The following is a 22291-nucleotide window of genomic DNA, read 5'->3' on the forward strand; positions in this document are numbered from 1 at the left end:
GTACAGCGGTATTTCTTGCTAAGGGAATCTGTTCGATTGGGAGATTATGATGTCTTTTGAACAGCTGCACCAGAAGTTTGGACTGCCTAATGGGGACCTTTTTCGATATTTCCAAATTCGAGATTAAATACAGAAGACGACCACATTATTAGATAGCTCTTATAAATCGGATAGGGAAAGAAGAGTGTTATGGCCAATGGGTCCACCCTCGGTCAGCACTCTTTATCACGAAGTATCGAAAGACATGGAACAATTGTTTAAAACATGGAATCAGGAATTGGGGTTGGAAATCCCTTTAGAAATATGGGATGACATCTGGGAAAATGCCAGAAAGATCTCCATTTGTAATAGAACCCAAGCCATCCAACTAAAGCTACTCCATAGGACTCAGATAGCACCGAAAGGATTGGCAAAATTTAGGACAGGAACATCTCAATGTGTCCTAAATGTAAAATAGAAGTGAGCACTCTCACACACTGCTTATGGACATGTCATAAGATCCGTAAATACTGGACCAGAGTAGCAAATGCGCTGACAGAAATCTCGTGAGCGGAAATTGGAGTAGATCCAGTATCTCTTCTCCTGGGCTTTCTGAACCTGCCTTCATTGGATGTGCACAGGAGGAAATTATTTTCCATTCTCTCCTTCTGTGCAAATAAAAATATCTTAGTAAATTGGATAGCTGAGGGCCCTCCAGAACTTTCGAATTGGCACAGGTTAATCATGGAATATATTCCCTTTGACTTGCTTAACAAATATGGTGCACCAAAAAACTGAATTATTCTATAAAATATGGCAGCCATTCCTGAACTATATAAATACAGATATTTTGGCTATATTGTCAAGGGCTTTCATCTAGTTGTGGTAGTGGTTCTGGCTAGTCCGGGGGCTCCCCAGGGGGAGGAATCCTGTATGAATATGGGTTTTATTATGACTTGATGTTAATTCGTTCTGAGCATGTACTTCACTATTTAATTACTATGTTTTTCTTTGCATAATGTAAGATATTCTATTATATGCTTTGGTTATTTGTAGGTTAGATTAGTTCTTAGTTGAGTGGTTTTTTTTCTTTTTGTGTTTGTTGTGTTTTGGCTATTATTTATTTAATATTTAATGGTATATTAGTGTTTATGTTTGTTTGTGTTACTTTGTAAGTTTGTAAAAAATGTTTTAAAAAATTTCCTTTTTCTTCAATAAAAATATCTATATTTTTAAAAATGTAATCTAAAATCATAGGTCAAATTGCAGGGGTCCAACCCACAAATTCATGGTAAGCGGAGTTTTCAGATAGTTGACGAGGTCCTTAAGCAAATCAGCATTGTCCACAAATGAGCTGTATATCAAAAACAATGAAGACACCATGAAATAGTAAAAATGTGAAAAATATTTTTATTTTTAAATATGTTGACACATTACAATGGCCTGCCCTTTACAGCAATGGTGTTGAAAAACGTTGGTCAATACATCTGAAGAGTGAGCTATCTTCAGACAAGTGCGATGTAATTTGCCATTTTATTGTTGCAGCAGACTTGTTTTCTGTGTTTTCATCCTGCAGCACATAATCCTGGAGCATCCCATGGCCTTTGAAGCTCCAAGTGAGTGAGTGGTCTGACACTTGTCAGCCTCCCTCCCTGAAGATAACTTCCTTGTGACCAAGCCTCCTTGACAGCCCTTTCCAGTGGGATTGGACTGAGGACTGGAATGTTCTCTACTGAAACTGCCTAGAAGTATGTTTGCAGAACACCTTTGCTAGAGAGGCAGCCAATTTCATCTTTTCCTTGCTTGCTGATCTGTGACAAGATTTTCGTCCTTTACTTCAACATGATTGATAAACTTTGTGGAATATCTCTCGTTTGCAATGTCTGCTTTGTGCTTCGTGTCACAGTTTTCCACTTCCCACATTCAATTTCACTTTGGCTCCCATTCACACTATTTTTATTGTTCTCTCAGGTTTTGCAGGGTCTCATTGAGAGATCTCTGTGGATTGATGCTGCCAGTGATTTTGAGATGTAAGGCCTACCCCACCCCAGTTGATTAGCGTGGTCACATGATGGTTCAAGCCAATCCAGAGTTATCACTTCAGAACTTTGACGAATCATGGGCATCCTTCTATTATATTTGCTTTTATTTCAGTGGGAATGACCTGACAACTTCACCACATCTGGAATTTTCGGCTATCCGATTTGGCTTAATGTGATTTCGTTATGAACTTTTTGAAAATAATACATTGCAAAGCAAAAAATTACTGGCCTACAGCTAAAGTGGTACCTTTATGAGGGGCACAACTTCTGAAAGGAGAGCGAGCCAACAGCCCAAGCTGTTAGGGTTAAAAAAGATGTTTTTCTTATACTAATAGTGGAACACACTGCTACATGTGAAGGAGCAATTGCATGAGCCCTAAATATTATGAAAATAGGGAATGACTGTGGATGTACCTACTAAGGTGCAAAACTTGACCTACGTTTGGGAGATAAGGCAGGGCAGGTGACTGAGGTGTCATTGGGGGAGCACTTTGGGGCCAGTGACCATTATTATATTAGTTTTTAAATAGTAATCGAAAAGGATAGCCCAGATCTAACAGTTGAAGTTCTGAGTTGGAGGAAGGCTAATTTTGATGATATTCGGCAGGAACTTTCAAAAGCTGATTGGGGGCAGATGTTCGCAGGTAAAGGGACAGCTGGAAAATGGGAAGCCTTCAGAAATTAGATAATGAGAGTCCAGAGAAAGTATATTCCTGTTAGGGTGAAAGGAAAGGCTGGTAGGTGTAGGGAATGCTGGATGACTTAAGAAATTGAGGGTTTGGTTAAGAAAAAGAAGGAATCATATGTCGGGTATAGACAGGAGAGAACAAGTGAATCCTTAGAAGACTATAAAGGCAGTAGGAGTATACTTAAGAAGGAAATCAGGAGGGCAGAAAAGGGGACATGAGATAGCTTTAGCAAATAGGGTTAAGGGGAATCCAAAGGGTTTTTACAAAACATTAAGGACAAATGGGTAACTAAGGAAAGAATAGGGCCCTTCAAAGATCAGCAAGGCAACCTTTGTATGGAGCCACAGGAGATGGGAGAGATACTAAATGAGTATTTTGCATCCATGTTTACTGTGGAAAAGGACGTGGAAGATATAGAATGTGGAGAAATTGATGGTGACATTTTGAAAAATGTCCATATTACAGAGGAGGAAGTGCTGGATGTCTTGAAACGCATGAACATGGATAAATCTCCAGGACTTGATCAGGTTAGATTAGATTACTTACAGTGTGAAAACAGGCCCTTCGACCCAACAAGTCCACACCGACCTGCCGAAACGCAACCCACCCATACCCCTACATTCACCTGACCCGCACATCTTTGGACTGTGGGAGGAAACCAGAGCACCCGGAGGAAACCCACGCAGACACAGGGAGAACGTGCAGACTCCACACAGTCAGTCGCCTGAGTCAGGAATTGAACCCGGGTCTCAGGCGCTGTGAGACAGCAGTGCTAGCCACCGTGCCACCCACAGGTGTCCCCTAGAACTCTGTGGGAAGTTGGATAAGTTATTGCTGGGCCCCTTGCTGAGATATTTGTATCATCGATAATCATAGGTGAGGTGCCAGAAGACTGGTGGTTGGCTAACGTGGTGCTACTGTTTAAGAAGGTTGGTAAGGACAAGCCAGGGAACTATAGACTGGTGAGCCTGACGTCGGTGGTGGGCAAGTTGTTGGAGGGAATCCTGAGCGACAGGATTTACATGTATTTGGAAAGGCAAGGACTGATTAGGGATAGTCAACATGGCTTTGTGCATGGGAAATCATGTCTCACAAACTTGATTGAGTTTTTTGAAGAAGTAACAAAAAAGATTGATGAGGGCAGAGCAGTAGCTGTGATCTATATGGACTTCAGTAAGGCGTCCGACAAGGTTCCCCATGGGAGACTGGTTAGCAAGGTTAGATCTCACGGAATACAGAGAGAACTAGCCATTTGGATACAGAACTGGCTCAAAGGTAGAAGACGAGGGTGGTGATGGAGGGTTGTTTTTCAAACTGGAGGCCTGTGACCAGTGGAATGCCACAAGGATTGGTGCTGGGTCCACTGCTTTCCTTCATTCATATAAATGATTTGGATGTGAGCTTAAGAGGTAAAGTTAGTAAGTTTGCAGATGACACCAAAATTGGAAATATAGTGGACAGTGAAGATGGTCAGATTACAATGGGATCTTTATCAAATGGGCCTGTGGGCTGGGGAGTAGTAGGTGGAGTTTAATTTAGATAAATGCGAGTTGCTGCATTTTGAGAAAGCAAATCTTAGCAGGACTTACACACTTAATAGTAAGGTCCTAGGGAATGCTGCTGAACAGAGAACTTGGAGTGCAGGTTCATAGCTCCTTGAAAGTAGAGTCGCAGGTAGAGAGGATAGTGAAGAAAGCGTTTGGTATGCTTTCCTTTATAGGTCAGAGTATTGAGTACAGGAGTTGGGAGGTCATTTTGCAGCTCTACAGGGCGTTGGTTAGGCCACTTTTTGGAAATTTGCATGCAGTTGTGGTCGCCTTCCTGTCAGAAAGCTGTTGAGAAAGTTGAAAGGGTTCAGAAACGTTTTGCAAGGATGTTGCTAGGGTTGCAGGATTTGAGCTATAGGGAGAATTTGAATAGGCTGGGCCTGTTTTCCCTGGAGTGTCACAGGCTGAGGGGTGCCCTTATAAAACCATGAGGGGCATGGATAGGATGAATAGACAAGTTCTTTTCCCCAGAGTGGGGGAGTCCAGAACTAGGGGATGTAGGTTTAGGTTGAGAGGAAAAGATATAAAAGGAACCTAAGGGGCAACTTTTTCATGCAGGCAGTGGTGCATGTATGGAATGAGCTGCCAGAGGAAGTGGTGGAGGCTGGTAAAAAGACAGCATTTAAAAGGCATCTGGATAGGTATATGAATAGGAAAGGTTTGGAGAGATATCGGCCAAGTGCTGGCAAATGGGACTAGATTAGGTTGGGATATCTGGTTGGCATGGATGAGTTGGACCAAAGGGTCTGTTTCGGTGCTGTACATTTCTATGACTGCGTTTTTTTTTGGTTGTTAACTGAAGGAATTTGATTGGCTTACTGGTTGCACCAAAGTATATACAGTAAAGTTTTATTAATTAAATTGGCAATAGTGTCTTCCTTTTAAATTTACACTAAGGAATGGCAGAGAGATGTTATCTCACCATCTCCCACTTGATTGTAACAAGCAATACTGAGCATGTTGCCCCACAGTGACTTTAGGTGTTGATGTAATGCAGAATATACAGTTTTCCAGTGACTCTGGGTGTTGATGTGATGCAAAGTAACAATCTCCCCTAGTGAATCAGCAGAGTTCCTGCATCAGTCCTTGGTCTCCACAGATGATTAAACTCTGCTGTAAGCTCAAATTGTGTCCTTCAATCCTGCTGGGATTTTGAATAGACAGCTCAGGCTCACAAGTGAAATGCCAACTTTTGTTCACTATGGGCCTTGAAACCACAATCCTGAGAGTCAGAAACTCGGGCACTGAGCCTAACTGGATAGCACTGGCAACTTACATTGAACACACTCATTGGCCACTTGAAGGACGTCTCCCTGAAGCATCAGCAGCCCACAAGAGGAAAAGAACATCTGGGAAATGATGACTGATGGGATATAACTGACCACATCCATCCATCACAGGATTTGATGGACGGCACTTGTGTGAATGCCACTTCTGGATTAAATGCCATGTAGTGTGACAGAATTGGCCAATCATGCGTGGCTGTCCCTTCTTCAGTGGACAAACTTCAATCGCACTGACCTATCATCGATCAATGTTCTTTCCTTTCAGCAGCCTTTCCATCTAGTTTCATTTGTGCTCTTCTTTGACCATGCCCTTGCTGATGGTCATCCTTCAGGCATCCCAGTCAGCAGTGGTGGGTGGCACAGTGGTTAGCACTGCTGCCTCACAGCGCCAGAGACCTGGGTTCAAATCCCACCTCAGGCAACTGTCTGTATGGATTTGCATTCTCCCTGTGTCTGCGTGGGTTTCCTCCTGGTGTTCCGGTTTCGTCCCACAGTCCAAAAATGTGCAGGTTAGGTGAATTGGCCATGCTAAATTGCCCATAGTGTTAGGTGAAGGGGTAAATGTAGGGGAATGGGTCTGGGCGGCTTGCTCTTCGGAGGGTCGGTGTGGACTTGTTGGGCTGATGGGCCTGTTTCCACACTGTAAGTAACCTAATCTAATCTAAGCAGCGAGGATCCCATGTATTGATTCAGATCCTGGTTAGTTTGAGGCTTCGCTTACAGACAGACATGTATTGTCGTTGTGGATATAATAGGAATAAAGCCCGAAAGCAATTTGTGATGAGGCACGAGGAAATCAGATTCACACAAGACTTCCATTTCCCTTTATTCTCAGAATGTTGCCAATTGATTTTTGTATCCTTATACTGTTTAAACACGTCAACTTAAACAATCTCTCTGTTACTATTGAACAACTGAATCAGCAAAATTCACATGCTATACTTAAATTCACAAATGACAGAATCCATAATTGAGCCACTCAATGTTATTCAGCCTCCAAGTGACGCAGTTTCAATTGTTAAGCAGCGACAGAATGTTTAAACTGAAGCCTTTGCTCTTGTGTCTTACAGGGGGGATCCCAAACTCGTGAAGCTTAATATAGCAATCGCTTCAGGATACTTGATTAATGGTAAGTATTACAGAACATGCTTCCAGTCAGGGTTTCAACAAACGACTCTAACTCTCTTTCTTCAGCAAATCAATCTCAATTTATACGCTACTGATAATTACTCCCACTGCATTGTTTCCTCAAAGGCATATACAATGTGGGCTCCCTCCACACTATCTCCATCAAACATCTCCAGGCGAGGTACCACACCAGGTTAGATACAGAAAAAAGCTCCCTCTCCACTGACCTTGTCAACCACTCCCAGGACAGGGACAGTTCAGTGTTAGATAGAGTCATAGAGATATACAGCACGCAAACAGACGCTTTGGTTCAACTTGTCCATGCTAACCAGACACCCTAAATAAATCTAGTCCCATTTGCCAGCACCTGGCCCATATCCCGCTAAAGCTTTCCTATTCATATACCCATCCAGATGCCTTTTAAATGCTATAATTGTAGCAGCCTCCGCCACTTCCTCTGGCAGCTCCTTCCATACACGTACCACCCTCTGCGTGAAAAAGTCCGTTTTAAACCTCTCCCCTCTCACATAAAACCTATGCCGTCTAGTTTTGGAGACCCCCACTTTGGGGAAATGACCTTGTCTAATTACCCTATTCCCTGCTCTTCATGATTCTGTAAACCTCTATAAGGCCACCAGCGTCCAACGCTCCAGGGAAAATAGCCCCAGTCTGTATAGCCTCTCCCTCTCAAACCCTCCAACCATGGCAACATCTTTGTAAATCTTTTCTGAATGCTTTCAAGTTTCACAACATCCTTCCTCTAGAAGTAGACCAGAATTGCACATAATATTCCAGTAGTATCCTAACCAATGTCCTGCACAGCCCAAACTTGACCTCCCAACTCTTATAGACAATGCACTGATCAATAAAGTCAAGCATACCAAACACCTTCTTCACTATCCTATTTCCGACTCCACTTTCAAGGAATGAGATACAGAGTAAAACTCTTTGCCCTTTTAAACAGAAAGTAAAAATACCTCTGCTTTCTTGAACTGAAAGTGAACTGAAAACAAATCTCCTGTCCCCATCAAATACTCCCAGGAAAGGAATTGCATATAGTTAAAGACAACCTTACTCCCACTACTGTTAAACTGAAAATAAAATCCTCTTCACACTTTTCAACTGAAAATAACCTGAAAATAAGACTTTCTTGAAACTGTCCCTAGCAAACACTCCAGGCCAGGTCCAGCACACAATTAGATACAGAATGAAGCTCCCTTTCCACTATCCCATCAAACACTCCCAGGCCAGAGACAACACAGGGTTAGATAGAGAATAAAGCACCCTCTCCACTTTCATAGGCCAGGTACAGCACAGGGTTTAATGCAAAGTAAAGCTCTTCTACACTTTTAAACTGAAAGTGCAGTGTCTTGTACACTGCACACATAAACACACCCAAGAGAAGTATGCCATAGAGTTAGATACAGTATAAACCTCCCTCTACACTTTTAATAGTGACAGTAAGGCTCTCTCTACACTATCCCCATCTGACACTCCCAGGGGGAACACAAGCTTAGAACAAAGAACAGTACAGCACAGGAGCAGAGCCTTCGACCCACCAAGACCGCAGCAACACATGAAGGCTTTTTAAACAAGAACCTTTTGCAACTCTGCTGCCCGAATCCCTCTGTTCCCTGCCTTTTCATAGATCTGTTAAGATACCTCTTAAATGTTGCTATTGTATTCACCTCCTCCACTACCTCTGGCTGTGCATTCCAAGCACTTAAGAAAAACTGCCTCTCAATATCTCCTTTAAACTTGCCCCTTTTACCTTTAAACCTATTCCCCTAGTAATTGACTTGTTTGCCCTGTAAGAAAGACTCCAACTATCCATTCTCTCCATGCCTCTCATAATTTGGTAAAGTTCTGTCAGGTAACATCTCCCCACCCCCGGCTTCAACATTTAAGTGAAAACAAACCAAACAAACAACCTCTCCTCATAGCTAATACCCTCCAAACCAGGCATCATCATAGTAAAGTTTCTGCAACCTCTCCAAAGCCTCCTGAAGAAGGGCTCATGCACGAAACATCGAATCTCCTGTTCCTTGGATGCTGCCTGACCTGCAGCACTTTTCCAGCAACACATCTTCAGCTCTGATCTCCAGCATCTGCAGTCCTCACTTTCTCATGTACACTATCTCAATTAAGTACTCCCAGGATGGATGTTAAAAGAAAGATTTGTTTTTAAAAATCTGTAGCTTGTATATTGGCACTGCAGATTTTGAATCTGTTTGGTTTCTATGCTTTGCATTCTGATTGGTCACTAGCTTTGTCCATTTTGCCCTGGATTTTCTGCCCATTTCAACTACTGCTCTCATTGCAGATTTAATGCTGCTTGTCTGGCACTGGAAGACATTGGGCGATAGCTTTTTCCTCAGTCACCATTTGGCAGCACTCTATGCGTACCAGTATGTGCTGGTAAGTGAAAGGTTAATCAGATATCATCAATGATGAACAGATTCTGGAATCAATCCATTCTATCCTTTTATCATCCTTATCTTAGATTATTTGTATCACTTTGTTTGCTTTATAGGGACGAGGCCTCCTTCCATATTTTGCTAATTTTCGCTTGATTGCTGAGCTGTCCACACCATTTGTAAATCAGCGGTAAGTTGGGGATGCATTCTGTAACACCCTTTGCTTCTGCATTTAATCAATCAACTTAAGACATCCAGTGCTGGTTCAGAGGCATAAAGGGTCACGACCGCAGGTACAGGACCTTAAATGGGAGGAAACACAGGAACAGGATGCTAGAGGGACTCAATCCCGGGTACAGAGATATAGATGGCATGAGCCTGGGTAGAGGGGAAGGGCCCCTGGGGAGGGACACAGCCCCTGGGTGCAGGGGATCAATTCGGGGAGGTGAACAAGACACAAGTGGGGCACAATGCTGGGTACAGGACAGTAGACAGGCACAATTCTAGGCAGAGGAACATGACCCCCCAGGTGAATATAGATGAACATATCAGGGCAGCAACCTACTTACAGGAGTGCCAGAGATTACAACCCCAGTTGTAAGGTTCCAAAAGGACAGGAGCCCAGGTACAGGATAGTACAGGGACATGACCCTGGGTGTAAGGATACCGGGAGAGAGGAGCTCAGGTACAGATAGTAAAGGGACACGACCAAGGGTGTAAGGATACCGGGGGGAGAGGAGCTCAGGGACAGGATAGTAGAGGGACACTACCCTGGGTGTAAGGATACCGGGGGAGAGGAGCTCAGGTACAGGTTAGTAAAGGGGCACAACCATGGATGTAAGGATACCAGGGGAGAGGACCTCAGGTACAGGATAGTAGAGGGACACTAACCTGGGTGTGAGGATACCCGAGGGAAAGGAGTCCAGGTACAGGATAGTTGAGGGACACTACCCTGGGTGTAAGGATTCCAGAGGGATAGGAGGCCAGGTACTGGATAGCAGAGGGAAACGTCCCTGCATGTAAGGATACCGGGGGAGAGGCCCCCAGGTACAGGATAGTTGAGAGACATGACCCTGGGTGTGAGGATACCAGAGGGAGAGCAGCCCAGGTAACAGGATAGTACAGGCACACGTCCCTGGGTGTGAGGATACCAGAGGAAGAGCTGCCCAGGTACAGAATAATACAGGGACATGTCCATGGATGTGAGCATACCAGAGGGAGAGGAGCCCAAGTACAGGATAGTAGAGAGACACTATCCCGGGTGTGAGGATACCAGAGGGAGAGGAGCTCAGACACAGATAGTAGAGGGACACGACTTCGGATATGAGGATACAAGGGGGAGAGGAGCCCAGGTACAGCAAAGTAGGGGGACACGACCCTAGTTATGAGAACACCAGGGGGAGAGGAGCCCAGGTACAGCAAAGTAGGGGGACACTACTTCGGGTGTGAGGATACCAAAGGGAGCAGAGCCCAGGTATAGGATAATAGAGGGATGTGTCCATGGGTGTGAGGATACCATGGGGAGAGGATCCCAAGTACAGGATAGTTGAGAGACATGACACTAGGTGTGAAGATACCAGAGGGAGAGGAGCCCAAGTACAGGATAGTAGAGGGACATGACCCTGGGTGTAAGGATTTCAGAGGGAGAGGAGCCCAGGTACTGGATAGCAGAGGGACACATCCCTGGGTGTAAGGATACCGGGGGAGAGGAGCCCAGGTACAGGATAGTGGAGGGACACGATTCTGGGTGTAAGAATTCCAGTAGGAGAGGAGCCCAGGTACTGGATAGTAGAGGGGTACGACCCTGGGTGTGAGGATACCAATGGGAGAGGAGCCCACGTACAGGATAGTAGAGGGACATGTCCCTGGGTGTGAGGATATCAGAGGGAGAGGAGCCAGGTACAGGATATTAGAGGGACTCGACACCGGATTAGGGACATAATGGGTCTACAACACTGCAGTCTGGAAGATTCACGACGCACAAATGTGCACACGTCCCACTTTTGTTTTAAACTGAATGATTATGTCGGATATTGAAGAAAAATTTGTATTTTCCTCTGTTGAAATTTCAATGTTTCAGTAAGATTATGGATAGTGGTAAAAGAGGGGGAAGTGTGGCATTGTTCATCAAGGCTAGTATTAATGTGGCAGAAAGGACATTTGATGAGAACCTGTCTATTGAGGTAGTATGGGCTGAGGATCGAAACAGGAAGGGAGAGGTCACTCTCTGGAGAGTTTTCTCTAGCCCTTTGAATAGTTCCAGAGATGTAGAGGAAAGGATTGCAAAGATAATTCTGGATACGAGTAACAGGGCAATTGTTATTAGATTAGATTAGATTACATACAGTGTGGAAACAGGCCCTTCGGCCCAACAAGTCCACACCAACCCGCCGAAGCGAAACCCACCCATACCCCTACATTTGCCCCTTACCTAACACTACGGGCAATTTAGCATGGCCAATTCACCTGACCCGCACATCTTTGGACTGTGGGAGGAAACCAGAGCACCTGGAGGAAACCCACACAGACACGGGGAGAACATGCAAACTCCACACAGTCAGTCGCCTGAGGCGGGAGTTGAACCCGGCTCTCAGGCGCTGTGAGGCAGCAGTGCTAACCACTATGCCACCGTGCCGCCCACAACTGTCCAAATATTGACTGGAAATACTTTAGTTTGAGTACCTTAGATGGAGAAAGTGAGGACTGCAGATGCTGGAGATCAGAGCTGAAAAATGTGTTGCTGGGAAAGCGCAGCAGGTCAGGCAGCATCCAAAGAGCAGGAGAATCGACATTTCGGGTATGAGCCCTTCTTCAGGAAGAAGGGCTTATGCCCAAAACATCGATTCTCCTGCTCTTTGGATGCTGCCTGACCTGCTGCGCTTTCCCAGCAACACATTTTTCAGCTCGTACCTTAGATGGGTCCAGTTTTGTCCAATGTTTGCAGGAGGGTTTCCTGACACCGTATATACTTACGTTAACAAGAGACAAAGCCACATTGGATTTGGTACTCGATAATGAAACGGGCCAGGTGTTAGATTTGGAAATAGGTGAACATTTTGGTGATAGTGACCATGATTTGTTTATGTTTACTTTTGTGGTGGAAAGGGATAGGTATATACCACAGGGCAAGAGTTGTAGCTGGGGAAAAGGCAATGATGTGATTAGATTAGATTAGATTAGATTAGACTTACAGTGTGGAAACAGGCCCTTCGGCCCAACAAGTCCACACCGACCCGCCGAAGCGCAACCCACCCATACCCCTACATTTACCCCTTACCTAACACTACGGGCAATTTAGCATGGCCAATTCACCTGACCCGCACATCTTGTGACTGTGGGAGGAAACCGGAGCACCCGGAGGAAACCCACGCAGACACGGGGAGAATGTGCAAACTCCACACAGTCAGTCGCCTGAGTCGGGAATTGAACCCGGGTCTACAGGCGCTGTGAGGCAGCAGTGCTAACCACTGTGCCACCGTGCCGCCCACAAGGCAAGATTTAGGATACATAGGATGGTGAAGGAAACTGCACGGGATGGGAACAATTAAAATGTGGATCTTGTTCAAGGAACACCTACTCTGTGTCCTTCATAAGTATGTATATCAGGCAGTGAGGAAGTGGTCAAGCAAAGCAACCATGGTTTTCTAAAGAAGTTGAATCTTTTGTCAAGCGGAAGAAGAAGGCTTATGTAAGGATGAGACGTGTAGGTTTAGTTAGGGCGTTTGAGAGTTACAAGTTAGCCAGGAAGGACCTAAAGAGAGAGCTACAAAGAGTCAGGAGAGGACATGAGAAGTCTTTGGCAGGTAGGATCAAGGAAAACCCTAAAGATTCTATTGGTATGTCAGGAATTAAAAAAAATGACTAGAGTAAGATTAGGGCCAGTCAAGGACAGTCGTGGAAAGTTGTGCGTGGACTCCAAAGAGGCGCTAAATGAATATTTTGCAACAGTATTCACACAGGAAAAAGACAATGTTGTCGAGGAGAATACTGAGATACGGGTTATTAGACTAGACCAGCTTGAGATTCATGAGGAGGTGTTAACAACTCTGGAAAGTGTGAAAATAAATAAGTCCCCTGGGCTGCATAGGATTTATCCTAGGATTCTCTGGAAGCCAGGCAGCAGATTGCCAGCCTTTGGCTTTGATCTTTATGTCAGCATTGTCTGCAGGAATAGTGCTAGAAGACTGGAGGAAAGCAAATGTTGTGCCCTTGTTCAAGAAGGGGAGTAGAGGCAATCCTGGTAATTATAAACCAGTGAGCCTTACTTTGGTTGTAGGTAAACTGTTGGAAAGAATTATAAGAGAGAGGATTTGCAATCATCAAGAAAGGAATAATTTGATTAGGGATAGTCAACACAGTTTTGTCAAGGGTAGGTCATGCCTCACAAACCTTACTGAGTTCTTTGAGAAGGTGACCAAACAGTTGGATGAGGGTAAAGCGTTTGATGTGGTGTATATGAATTTGTAAGGCATTTGATAAGGTTCCCCATGGTAGTCTATTGCAGAAAATAGAGGCATGGGATTGATGGTGATTTAGCCGTTTGGATCAGAAATTTGCTAGTTGTAAGAAGGATGGGTTAATAAATTTGCAATGACATTAAGGTCAGTGGAGTTGTGGACAATGTGGACGGATGTTGCAGGTTACAGAGGGACATAGATAAGCTGCAGAGCTTGGCTCAGAGGTAGCAAATGGAGTTTAATGCGGAAAATTGTAAGGTAATTTATTTTGGAAGGAGTGACAGAAATGCAGACTTCTGGGCTAATGGTAAGATTCTTGGTAGTGTAAATGAACAGAGAGATCTCAGTGTCCGTGTGCATTGATCCCTACAGGTTGCCACCCAGGCTGATAGGGTTGTTAAAAAGGCGTACAGTGTGTTAGCTTTTATTGGTAGAGGGATTGAGTTTCAGAGCCATGAAATCATGCTGCAGCTGTACAAAATTCTGGTGTGACCGCACTTGAAGTATTGCATACAGTTCTGGTCGTGGCATTATAGGAAAGATGTGGAAGCATTGGAAAGAGTGCAGAGGAGATTTATCAGGATGTTGCCTGGTATGGAGGGAAGAAATACAAGGAAAGACTGAGGGACTTGAGGCAGTTTTAATTCAAGAGATGGTTAAGAAGTGACTTAATAGAGATAATTAGAGGATTAGATAGGGTGGACTGTGAGAGCCTTTTTCCTTGGATGGTGATGGCCAGTTTTAAATTGAGAAGTGATAGATATAGGACAGATGTCAGAGGTAGGTTCTTTACTCGGAGTAGTAAGGGCATGAAATGGCCTTCCTGCAAATTGCCAACATTAAGTGCATTTAAATGGTCATTGGATAGAGATATGGATGATAATGGAATAGTGTAGTGGATGTAGATTTGCTCGCTGAGCTGGAAGGTTCGTTTTCAGACGTTTCATCACTATACTAGGTAACATCTTCAGTAAGCCTCTGAATGAAGGCTTTCTATTTCTATATTTGAGTGTTCTAGGGCTGGTGATATCATTTCCTGTGGTGACATCATTTCCAGTGCTCATGTCATTTCCTGTTCTTTTCCTCAGGGAGTGGTAAATGGGATCCAAGTCAATGTGTTTATTGATTGAGTTCCATTGGAATGCCATGCTCTTAGGAGTTCTCGTGTGTGTCTCTGTTTGGCTTGTTCTAGGATGGATGTCCCAGTCGAAGTGGTGTCCATTCTCATGTAAGGATACTAGTGAGAGTGGGTCATGTCGTTTTGTGGCTACTTGATGGTCATGTATCTGGTAGGTAGTTTTCTGCCTGTTTGTCCAATGTAGTGTTTGTTACAGTTCTTGTAAGGTATTTTGTAAATGACATTAGTTTTCTTTGTTGTCTGTATAAGGTCTTTCAAGTTCATTAGCTGCTGTTTTAGTGTGTTGGTGGGTTTGTAGGCTACCATGATGCCAAGGGGTCTGAGTAGTCTGGCAGTCATTTCTGAGGTGTCTTTGATGTAGGGGAGAGTGGCTCGGGTTTCTGGACGTGTTTTGTCTGCTTGTTTGGGTTTGTTGCTGAGAAATTGGCAGACTGTGTTCATTGGGTATTGTTCTTTTTGAACAGGCTGTATAGATGATTTTCCTCTGCTCTTCGTAGTTCCTCTGTGCTACAGTGTGTGGTGGCTCGTTGAAATAATGTTCTAATGCAGCTTCATTTTTGGATGTTGGGATGATTGCTTCTGTAGTTCAATATTAGGTCCGTATGTGTTGTTTTCCTGTAGATGCTGATTTGAAGTTCTCCATTGGCTGTTCACTGTACTGTGACATCTAGGAATGGGAGTTTGTTGTCGTTTTCCTCCTCTTTTGTGAATTTTATGCCTGGAAGGATATTATTGATGGTCTTGAAGGTTTTCTCTAATTTGTTTCGTTTAGTGATGACAAAGGTGTCATCCATGTAGCGGACCCAAAGTTTGGGTTGGATGGTTGACAGAGTGGTTTGTTCGAGTCTCTGCATTACTGCCTCTGCTAAGAACCCTGATATCGGAGATCCCATGGGTGTTCCGTTGGTTTGTCAGTAGGTTTTGTTGCCGAAGGTGAAGTGGGTGGTAAGACATAGGTCCACTAGCTTGATAATACTGTCCTTTCTGATGAAGTTGGTGTTTGGTGTATGTGTCTTTGGTTCTTCTAATAATGTAGTCAGTGTTTCCTTGGCCAGGTTGATATTGATGGATGTGAACAGGGCTGTTATTGTCAAAGGAGACCATTATTGCATCCTCTTCTATCTTGGTGGCTTGGGTGGAGCGGATGGAGTGGCGTGAGTCTTCTAAGTGTTTTAGTCTTTGGTATTTCAGGATGCGAGACTATGGGTCTGAAAGGGGCTCCTGGTTTGTGAATTTGGCATAAAATTCACTAAAGAGGAGGAAAATAACAACAAACTGCAATTTCTAGATGTCGCAGAGACACGCACAAGAATTCCTAGAAGCATGGCATTCCAACCAGAACTCTATCAACAAACACATTGGCTTGGATTCCATTTACCACTCCCTAAGAAAAAGAACCGGAGATGACATCACTGTAGGAAATGATGTCACCACAGGAAATGACATCATCAACCATAGGAAACTCAAATATATAAATAGAAAGTGGGCTACATCACCAATGCTCCATTTGGAGGCTCACTGAAAATGTTACCTAGTATGGTGATGAAACATCTGAAAACGAACCTTCCAGCTCAGTGAGCAAACCTACATCCAGAGCCTCAACCTGATCTACAAATCTCAAAACTCGGAATAGTGTAGGTTAGATGGGCTTCAGATTGGTTCCCCAGGTTGGCGCAACATCGAGGGCCGAAGGGCCTGTACTGCACTGTAATTGTTCAATGTTCTATAAATTGTCTCCCAAACACATGGTACAGTTCAAAAATTACAGGAACTTGCAATGGCTTTCCTGCAACTATACAGCTGACACATATACAAACAAACAATAACTTGCAATATATAGCAGTTTTCACACCATAGACATTGCAAGATATTTCAGACTAGCAAAATCAAGATTTATAGAGGCAAAGCATAAAATATTATGTCAGCTGACCACAAACCTGCTGGAAGAGAGAGTTTTCAAAGGAGGTCCTTAAAGAAGAAAAGCAATAGGAAGATAAGAGATTTGGGACTCAAAATTGAGAGTTTGGAATTGATGGCATAGCCTGCAAAGGTGAGACCAATGATTTGTTGAATGTGTATGAGACAAGAATTAGCTTTTAGGTCTTGGAGGGCATTAGATTGGAGAATTTTAGAGAGGTGGGGAGGTGTGTGAACACAAGGTTGAGAACTTTTAAGTCCACATATCTCAGAGATAATGTCAGCTAGAAAGAACAGGGAAGACTCATGAACAGGGCTTTTTAACAATCAAAAAAAAGTGTAATTTATGGAAGATGGTCAGCCAGCAAGGGGATATTGGTGTAGACACCTCTGGTAAGAAAGGTGGGATGAGGGTACAGCAGCAAATTGGTAAGGTTATGTTAGGAGCGGAAGTAAGGAGTCTTGGTGATGGAATGGATTTTAGTTAGAAACTCAGACACCAAAGTTATGAATGCCCAGTTCAGAGATTGAGATGTGATATTGAAAGGAATAGAATTCTTAAGAGGGCCTTATGGGATAGTCGCTAAGAGGCTGTTTCCCCTTACTAGAATAGGTAATAGTTTCAGGATAGAGGTCACCTCATTAAGGACTGAATCGAGGAGAATTTCACAGTTCCAGACTGAGATCAAATGATTATTGGGATATAAGGAAACAGGAAGGGAGAGTGGAGTTGAGGTGGGGACATGCCCTGCTCTTACTGAATTCATGGCTCACTAAGGTTATAAGAAGTTAAAAATCACACAACACCAGGTTATAGTCCAACAGGTTTAATTGGAAGCACACTAGCTTTCGGAGTGTTACTCCTTCAGCAGGTGTCATACAATTGTGTACTCCACAACCACCTGATGAAGGAGCAGCACTCTGCAAGCTTGTGCTTCCAATTAAACCTGTTGGACTATAACCTGGTGTTGTGTGATTTTTAACTTTGTACACCCCAGAGCAACACTAGCATCTCCAAATCATGAGGTTGTAAGGGCATTCTTACTCCAATTTCATGTAATCAGTCTCAAATAGTGGCCAGGGAAGGAGGTTGAATCTGTGACCAGAGAACAGGATATATGATGACAATTACCTCAATCTTCCCAAAGTTTCATCAGTAGAAAGTCCTGCAGAATTTCCAGCCCCATACAGAGTATGGTGTTACTAAGCAGACTGACAACACAGACCTTAGAGGGGATGAGCAAGGGAAGCATGTCATCAGTGGACATGGGGATTCCGATGTATTTTTGAATAATGTAGTCAAAAGGAATATATATATATATATATATATATATATATATAAAATATCAACCCTTTGCAGCAGAGATGGTAGAGAAATTTTTAATTTGTTGAGGTGAAAAAGAATCTGTTCTCAGACGTTCAGTGGTAAATATATCCAACAGTGGATTGGATAACAAAAATACATTCTACTCAGTGAAGGAGGAGGATGGTTTGGTAAGGAGTATGTACATTTAAATATGTTAGGGAGGGATAGTGCTCACAAAGATCACTCTCACAAGCTTCCCAAGTATAATCTAGTGTGTGTGTGTGGGGCTGGGAGGTGTGTGTCTGGTGCCTCTGGTGCTGGGAGGTGTGTGATTGGGGCTGCCTCTGGTGCTGGGAGTTGTGTGTCTGGAGCTGCTCTGGTGCTGGGTGGTGTGTGTCTGGGGCTGCCTCTGGTGCTGGGAGGTATGTCTCTGGTGCTGGGAGGTGTGTGTCTGGGGCTGCCTCTGAAGCTGGGAGGTGTGTGATTGGGGCTGCCTCTGGTGCTGGGAGGTCTGTGTATCACTGAACGATAATGCACTCTGTGTTTAAGTGCAGGTGGTTCTTTGAGGTTCTGCGGTTCCCCAGAAATGCCCGGTTGGTTGTGTTGAATGGTGTCGCCATGACTGTGAGCTTCTTCCTTGTGCGCATTGCTGTGATTCCGTCCTACTACATTCAAATGGTTTCTACCTTTGGGACAGCAGCCTTCCACCGCCTGGGCCTTGGGCCACAGTGTGCTTGGATCATTTCCAGTGTTGTCCTGGATATTCTTAACACAGTCTGGATGTACAAAATCGCCAAAGGGTGCTGGAAAATTCTGTTTACATCCCAGAAGCACCGGAAAGCTGAACTCACTAAGAGTTTATAGAGAAGTAGCAGGTTTTCCAGGTTAAGTCCTTTCTGCTGAAACTTTAATCATTCAATCAATCTACATCAAATCAGCACTCTTGAAAACTTACAATTATTTTTGAAATAAATCTGTAAATGTTTTATTATGTAATATTGCAACTGAGACATTGAAAATGTCACAATTTTGTAATGAGTCTTAGATTAGTATAAACTGAGCTCATTGTCAGAAACTAATCATCAATTCTTCATCTGTCTGTAACAATAAGGACAATGCCTCAAGATTGGAAAGTGCCTAAGAGCCAACCTGGGTCAAGCTCTCCAGTGCTGGCCTAGACAGACATCTGGATCAAAAGGTTTGTGGCTCATCAGAAACTGCTTTGTAGAATTGCTTCACCCACATCCTTCCAGACTGTGCTAATTGAGCATACTTCTGCAAAGGTTAACCAAAGAAAGTGTTCAGTGTTCGGTCTATATCTCCTCACGTGTGTCAGTTTTTCCATTTGCTTCTGTGAGTCTCACTATTCTTTCAAGCGTGACTGGTGCCTTTCTCTGTTATTCCAGTTTACACGAGCACCCTCCTTGAGCCCTTGATATGTATCAGCAGCTCCTGTTTCGCTAGGCCCCTCAGATTAAGGAATTCAAATTATTTCCTCTCTCTCATCCTCTCAATGTCTGTGCATATACTTGTATGAGAGTGAGCATTGTGAGCGTTATTAGAGAGTTGTGTGTAAGAGCGATGTATATGTATTTCTGAAAGACAGCAATGAGAAGATGACCAGGTAATCTGATTTACTGGTGTTGGTTGAAAATCAAACATCGACAGATAGCAGAGATGACTTGCCTTCTCTTAATATGCTGGGATCTTCTTTGTGTACTGAGAGGGCAGTAGGAGCTTGGTTCAACATTTTGACTGTAAAAGAGTACTGACAGTGCAGCTCCCTCAGCATTGGGCTGGAATGTTAGCCTAGATAATGTGTTGAAGTTCTGAGAGTGGGAGCCAGACACTCAGCCTCATAATTTGGGGAAGGTACCACAGCGCTATGGCTCACAGTCATCGTTAAACCTAGACAGATCAGACTCAGAATTTATTTAAAATAACTAAATAAGTCTTGCAATTTGAATCTCCCTTATTAATGGTTTGAGTTATCTGATTATTAAAATAAGGATTTTAGGAACAGAAAAGGGCTATTTAACCCAATAGATACATTCCCTTTTTTTATGGACTGATTCTTCCTATTTACTCTTTTACCACATTCAGCAGTCTCTGCTCTCCAAAGAAACACATCTAATTTCCCTGGTCACCCCAGAGATTGGCTGTTGAAAATATCATACTCTGCTTTATTTAAACTGCTTTAGTGTAATCCCATTCCCCACAGATTTCTATAACTTCAGTTTAACTGGTAAATACATTTATGAAATGCATCTATTTAATGAATCAGAATCAAATTGCACCATTAATTGTTGTCCACTCAACTAGTTAGTGTAAATGAGTTACTGTTTGATCATAGATTTGTAAAGGCTAAGGTATTTCTAATGCATTTTTTTTAGGAAATAGCTAATATAGTACTGTAGTTAGGAAGCACTTATACTGCTATTTAAATGGAATTTCAGAAAACATACAAAGGATTCCATGTAAAAGGAAAGTGTATGGAATTGGAAACAACTTATTAGCTTGGATAGAAATTGGGTAGAGGTAAGGGAGAGAAAAGGATAAAAAGTACATAACCAAATTGGCGGGTGTCCCCCAGGATTCTGGGGGTCTCCAGCTTTTAATGATATGTATAAATGATTTGGATGAAGTAGCAGGAAATTGTATAAGTTGCACTGTAAAGAGTAAACAGAAGCAGAAAGTTTCAAAGGGATGTTAATGGATTAACTGTTTGAGCTCCACCTGCCACAAGGTTTCCCAGTGTGAGCGTGTGGGATTATCTACATCGGATCAATATTTCTCTATTCTCTAAATTGCAGAGAGGCTAAGTAAATAGAGAGATTTGGGAAATTAAATTGAGTAATGTTTAGTCATGATCCTGGGCACTGATTGCTAAATGAAACATTTGACCTTTTATCTGAGAAGTTAAATATGTAAGCAAGAATGTCGGGATTATAGTGAATTAAAGAAGTCACCTACCAAATATTATAGGGCAAGACCATAAAGTAATTTATCGAAAGGTGGTTATTCCTTATGTCCTTATGATTTTGAGTGCCCTAAAGATCTAACTTAGCCCCTCCTTTTCTACAAGATTTCTCTCAGTAATAATCAATAGTCATGAGATCAACTACAACATGCTTACTGACAACCAGCTCTAGTTTTCCTCCGTATTGCCACCACTATAATGTTATGAATGTTTTTATGAATTATAACTTCCTCCAGGACAAAGTTTGGAAGATCAAACCCGTTTCACCAAGGGTGAAAATACATGTCTTCCTTGCCAATCAGACAGTTTCCTGTCTGAGCTCAGAGCTTAGTTTCTGAGCCCATATATCCTTTGTGATTTTTGAGAAGATTTGTAGCTCAGATTGAGGTTCAGGTTGTAAGCCTGCTCACTGAGCTGGTAGGTTTGTTCTCAGATGTTTCGTCACCATACTAGGTAACATCAGTGAGCCTCTGTTGAAGCACTAGTGTACTGTCCTGCTTTCTATTTGTGTGTCTTGGTCTGTTAAGGTGGGTGATATCATTTCTGGTTCTTTTTCTCAGAGGTTGGTAAGTGGGATCCAAATTGACGTGTTTATTGATGGAGTTCCTCTTTGAATGCCAGGCCTCTAGGAATTCCCGTGCATGTCTCTGTTTAGCCTGTCCTAGGATGGATGTATTGTCCCAGTCAAAGTGATGTCCTCCTTTATAAAAGCAAATCACTGTGGATGCTGGAATCTGAAACCAAAAGAGAAAATGCTAGAAAATCCCAGCAGGTCTGGCAGCACCTGTAAGGAGAGAAAAGAGCTGACGTTTCGAGTCTAACTGACCCTTCGTCAAAGCTTTGACAAAGGGTCAGTTAGACTCGAAACGTCAGCTCTTTTCTCTCCTTACAGATGCTGCCAGATCTGCTGAGATTTTCCAGCATTTTCTCTTTTGGTGTTCTCCTTTATCTGTGTGTAAGGATACTAGTGATAGCTGGTCATGACTTTTGGTGGCTAGTTGGTGTTCATATATCCTGGGTGGCTATTTTCCTGCGTGTCTGCCTAATGTAGTCTTTGTTATAGTCCTTGCAGGGTATTTTGGAAATAATATTCATTTTGCTGGTTGTTAGTACAGGGTCAGTTAGGTTCATCAGTAGCTGTTTGTGTATTGGTAGGTTTCTGGGCTACCATGATGTTAAATGGTCAAAGTCGTCTGGTTGTCATCTCCAAGATGTCTTTGATGTATGGTCTTGTGGCTAGAGTCTCTGGGCATGTTGTGTCGTCTTGTTTGAGTTTGTTGCATATTACATATCCTCCCTCCCAAAACCACTTTTACAACTTCCGTTATAACTACTCCTTTGGTTCCAAATCCTTCACTTGTAAGTTAATTATCTCCTCCCAGCTTCTATAATCTGCATTAATCAG

General features: G+C 43.1%; 1 protein-coding gene across 3 annotated transcripts in view; it reads left to right on the forward strand.

The window, feature by feature from the left end:
- The window catches only part of LOC132835792 (TLC domain-containing protein 4-B-like), a 34242-nt gene extending 15387 nt beyond the window's left edge, over positions 1 to 18855 (forward strand). For all 3 annotated transcript variants that reach the window (XM_060854860.1, XM_060854859.1, XM_060854861.1), the window contains exons 4-7: positions 6614 to 6672; positions 8995 to 9089; positions 9205 to 9278; positions 18461 to 18855. In XM_060854860.1, the coding sequence (XP_060710843.1) occupies positions 6614 to 6672; positions 8995 to 9089; positions 9205 to 9278; positions 18461 to 18770 (538 nt within the window). In that variant the 3' untranslated portion in view covers positions 18771 to 18855. The remainder of the gene's footprint in view (positions 1 to 6613; positions 6673 to 8994; positions 9090 to 9204; positions 9279 to 18460) is intronic.
- Positions 18856 to 22291: the final 3436 nt, after the last annotated feature.

The sequence above is a fragment of the Hemiscyllium ocellatum genome, chromosome 45, assembly GCF_020745735.1.
Source record: "Hemiscyllium ocellatum isolate sHemOce1 chromosome 45, sHemOce1.pat.X.cur, whole genome shotgun sequence".
Classification (NCBI taxonomy): domain Eukaryota; kingdom Metazoa; phylum Chordata; class Chondrichthyes; order Orectolobiformes; family Hemiscylliidae; genus Hemiscyllium; species Hemiscyllium ocellatum.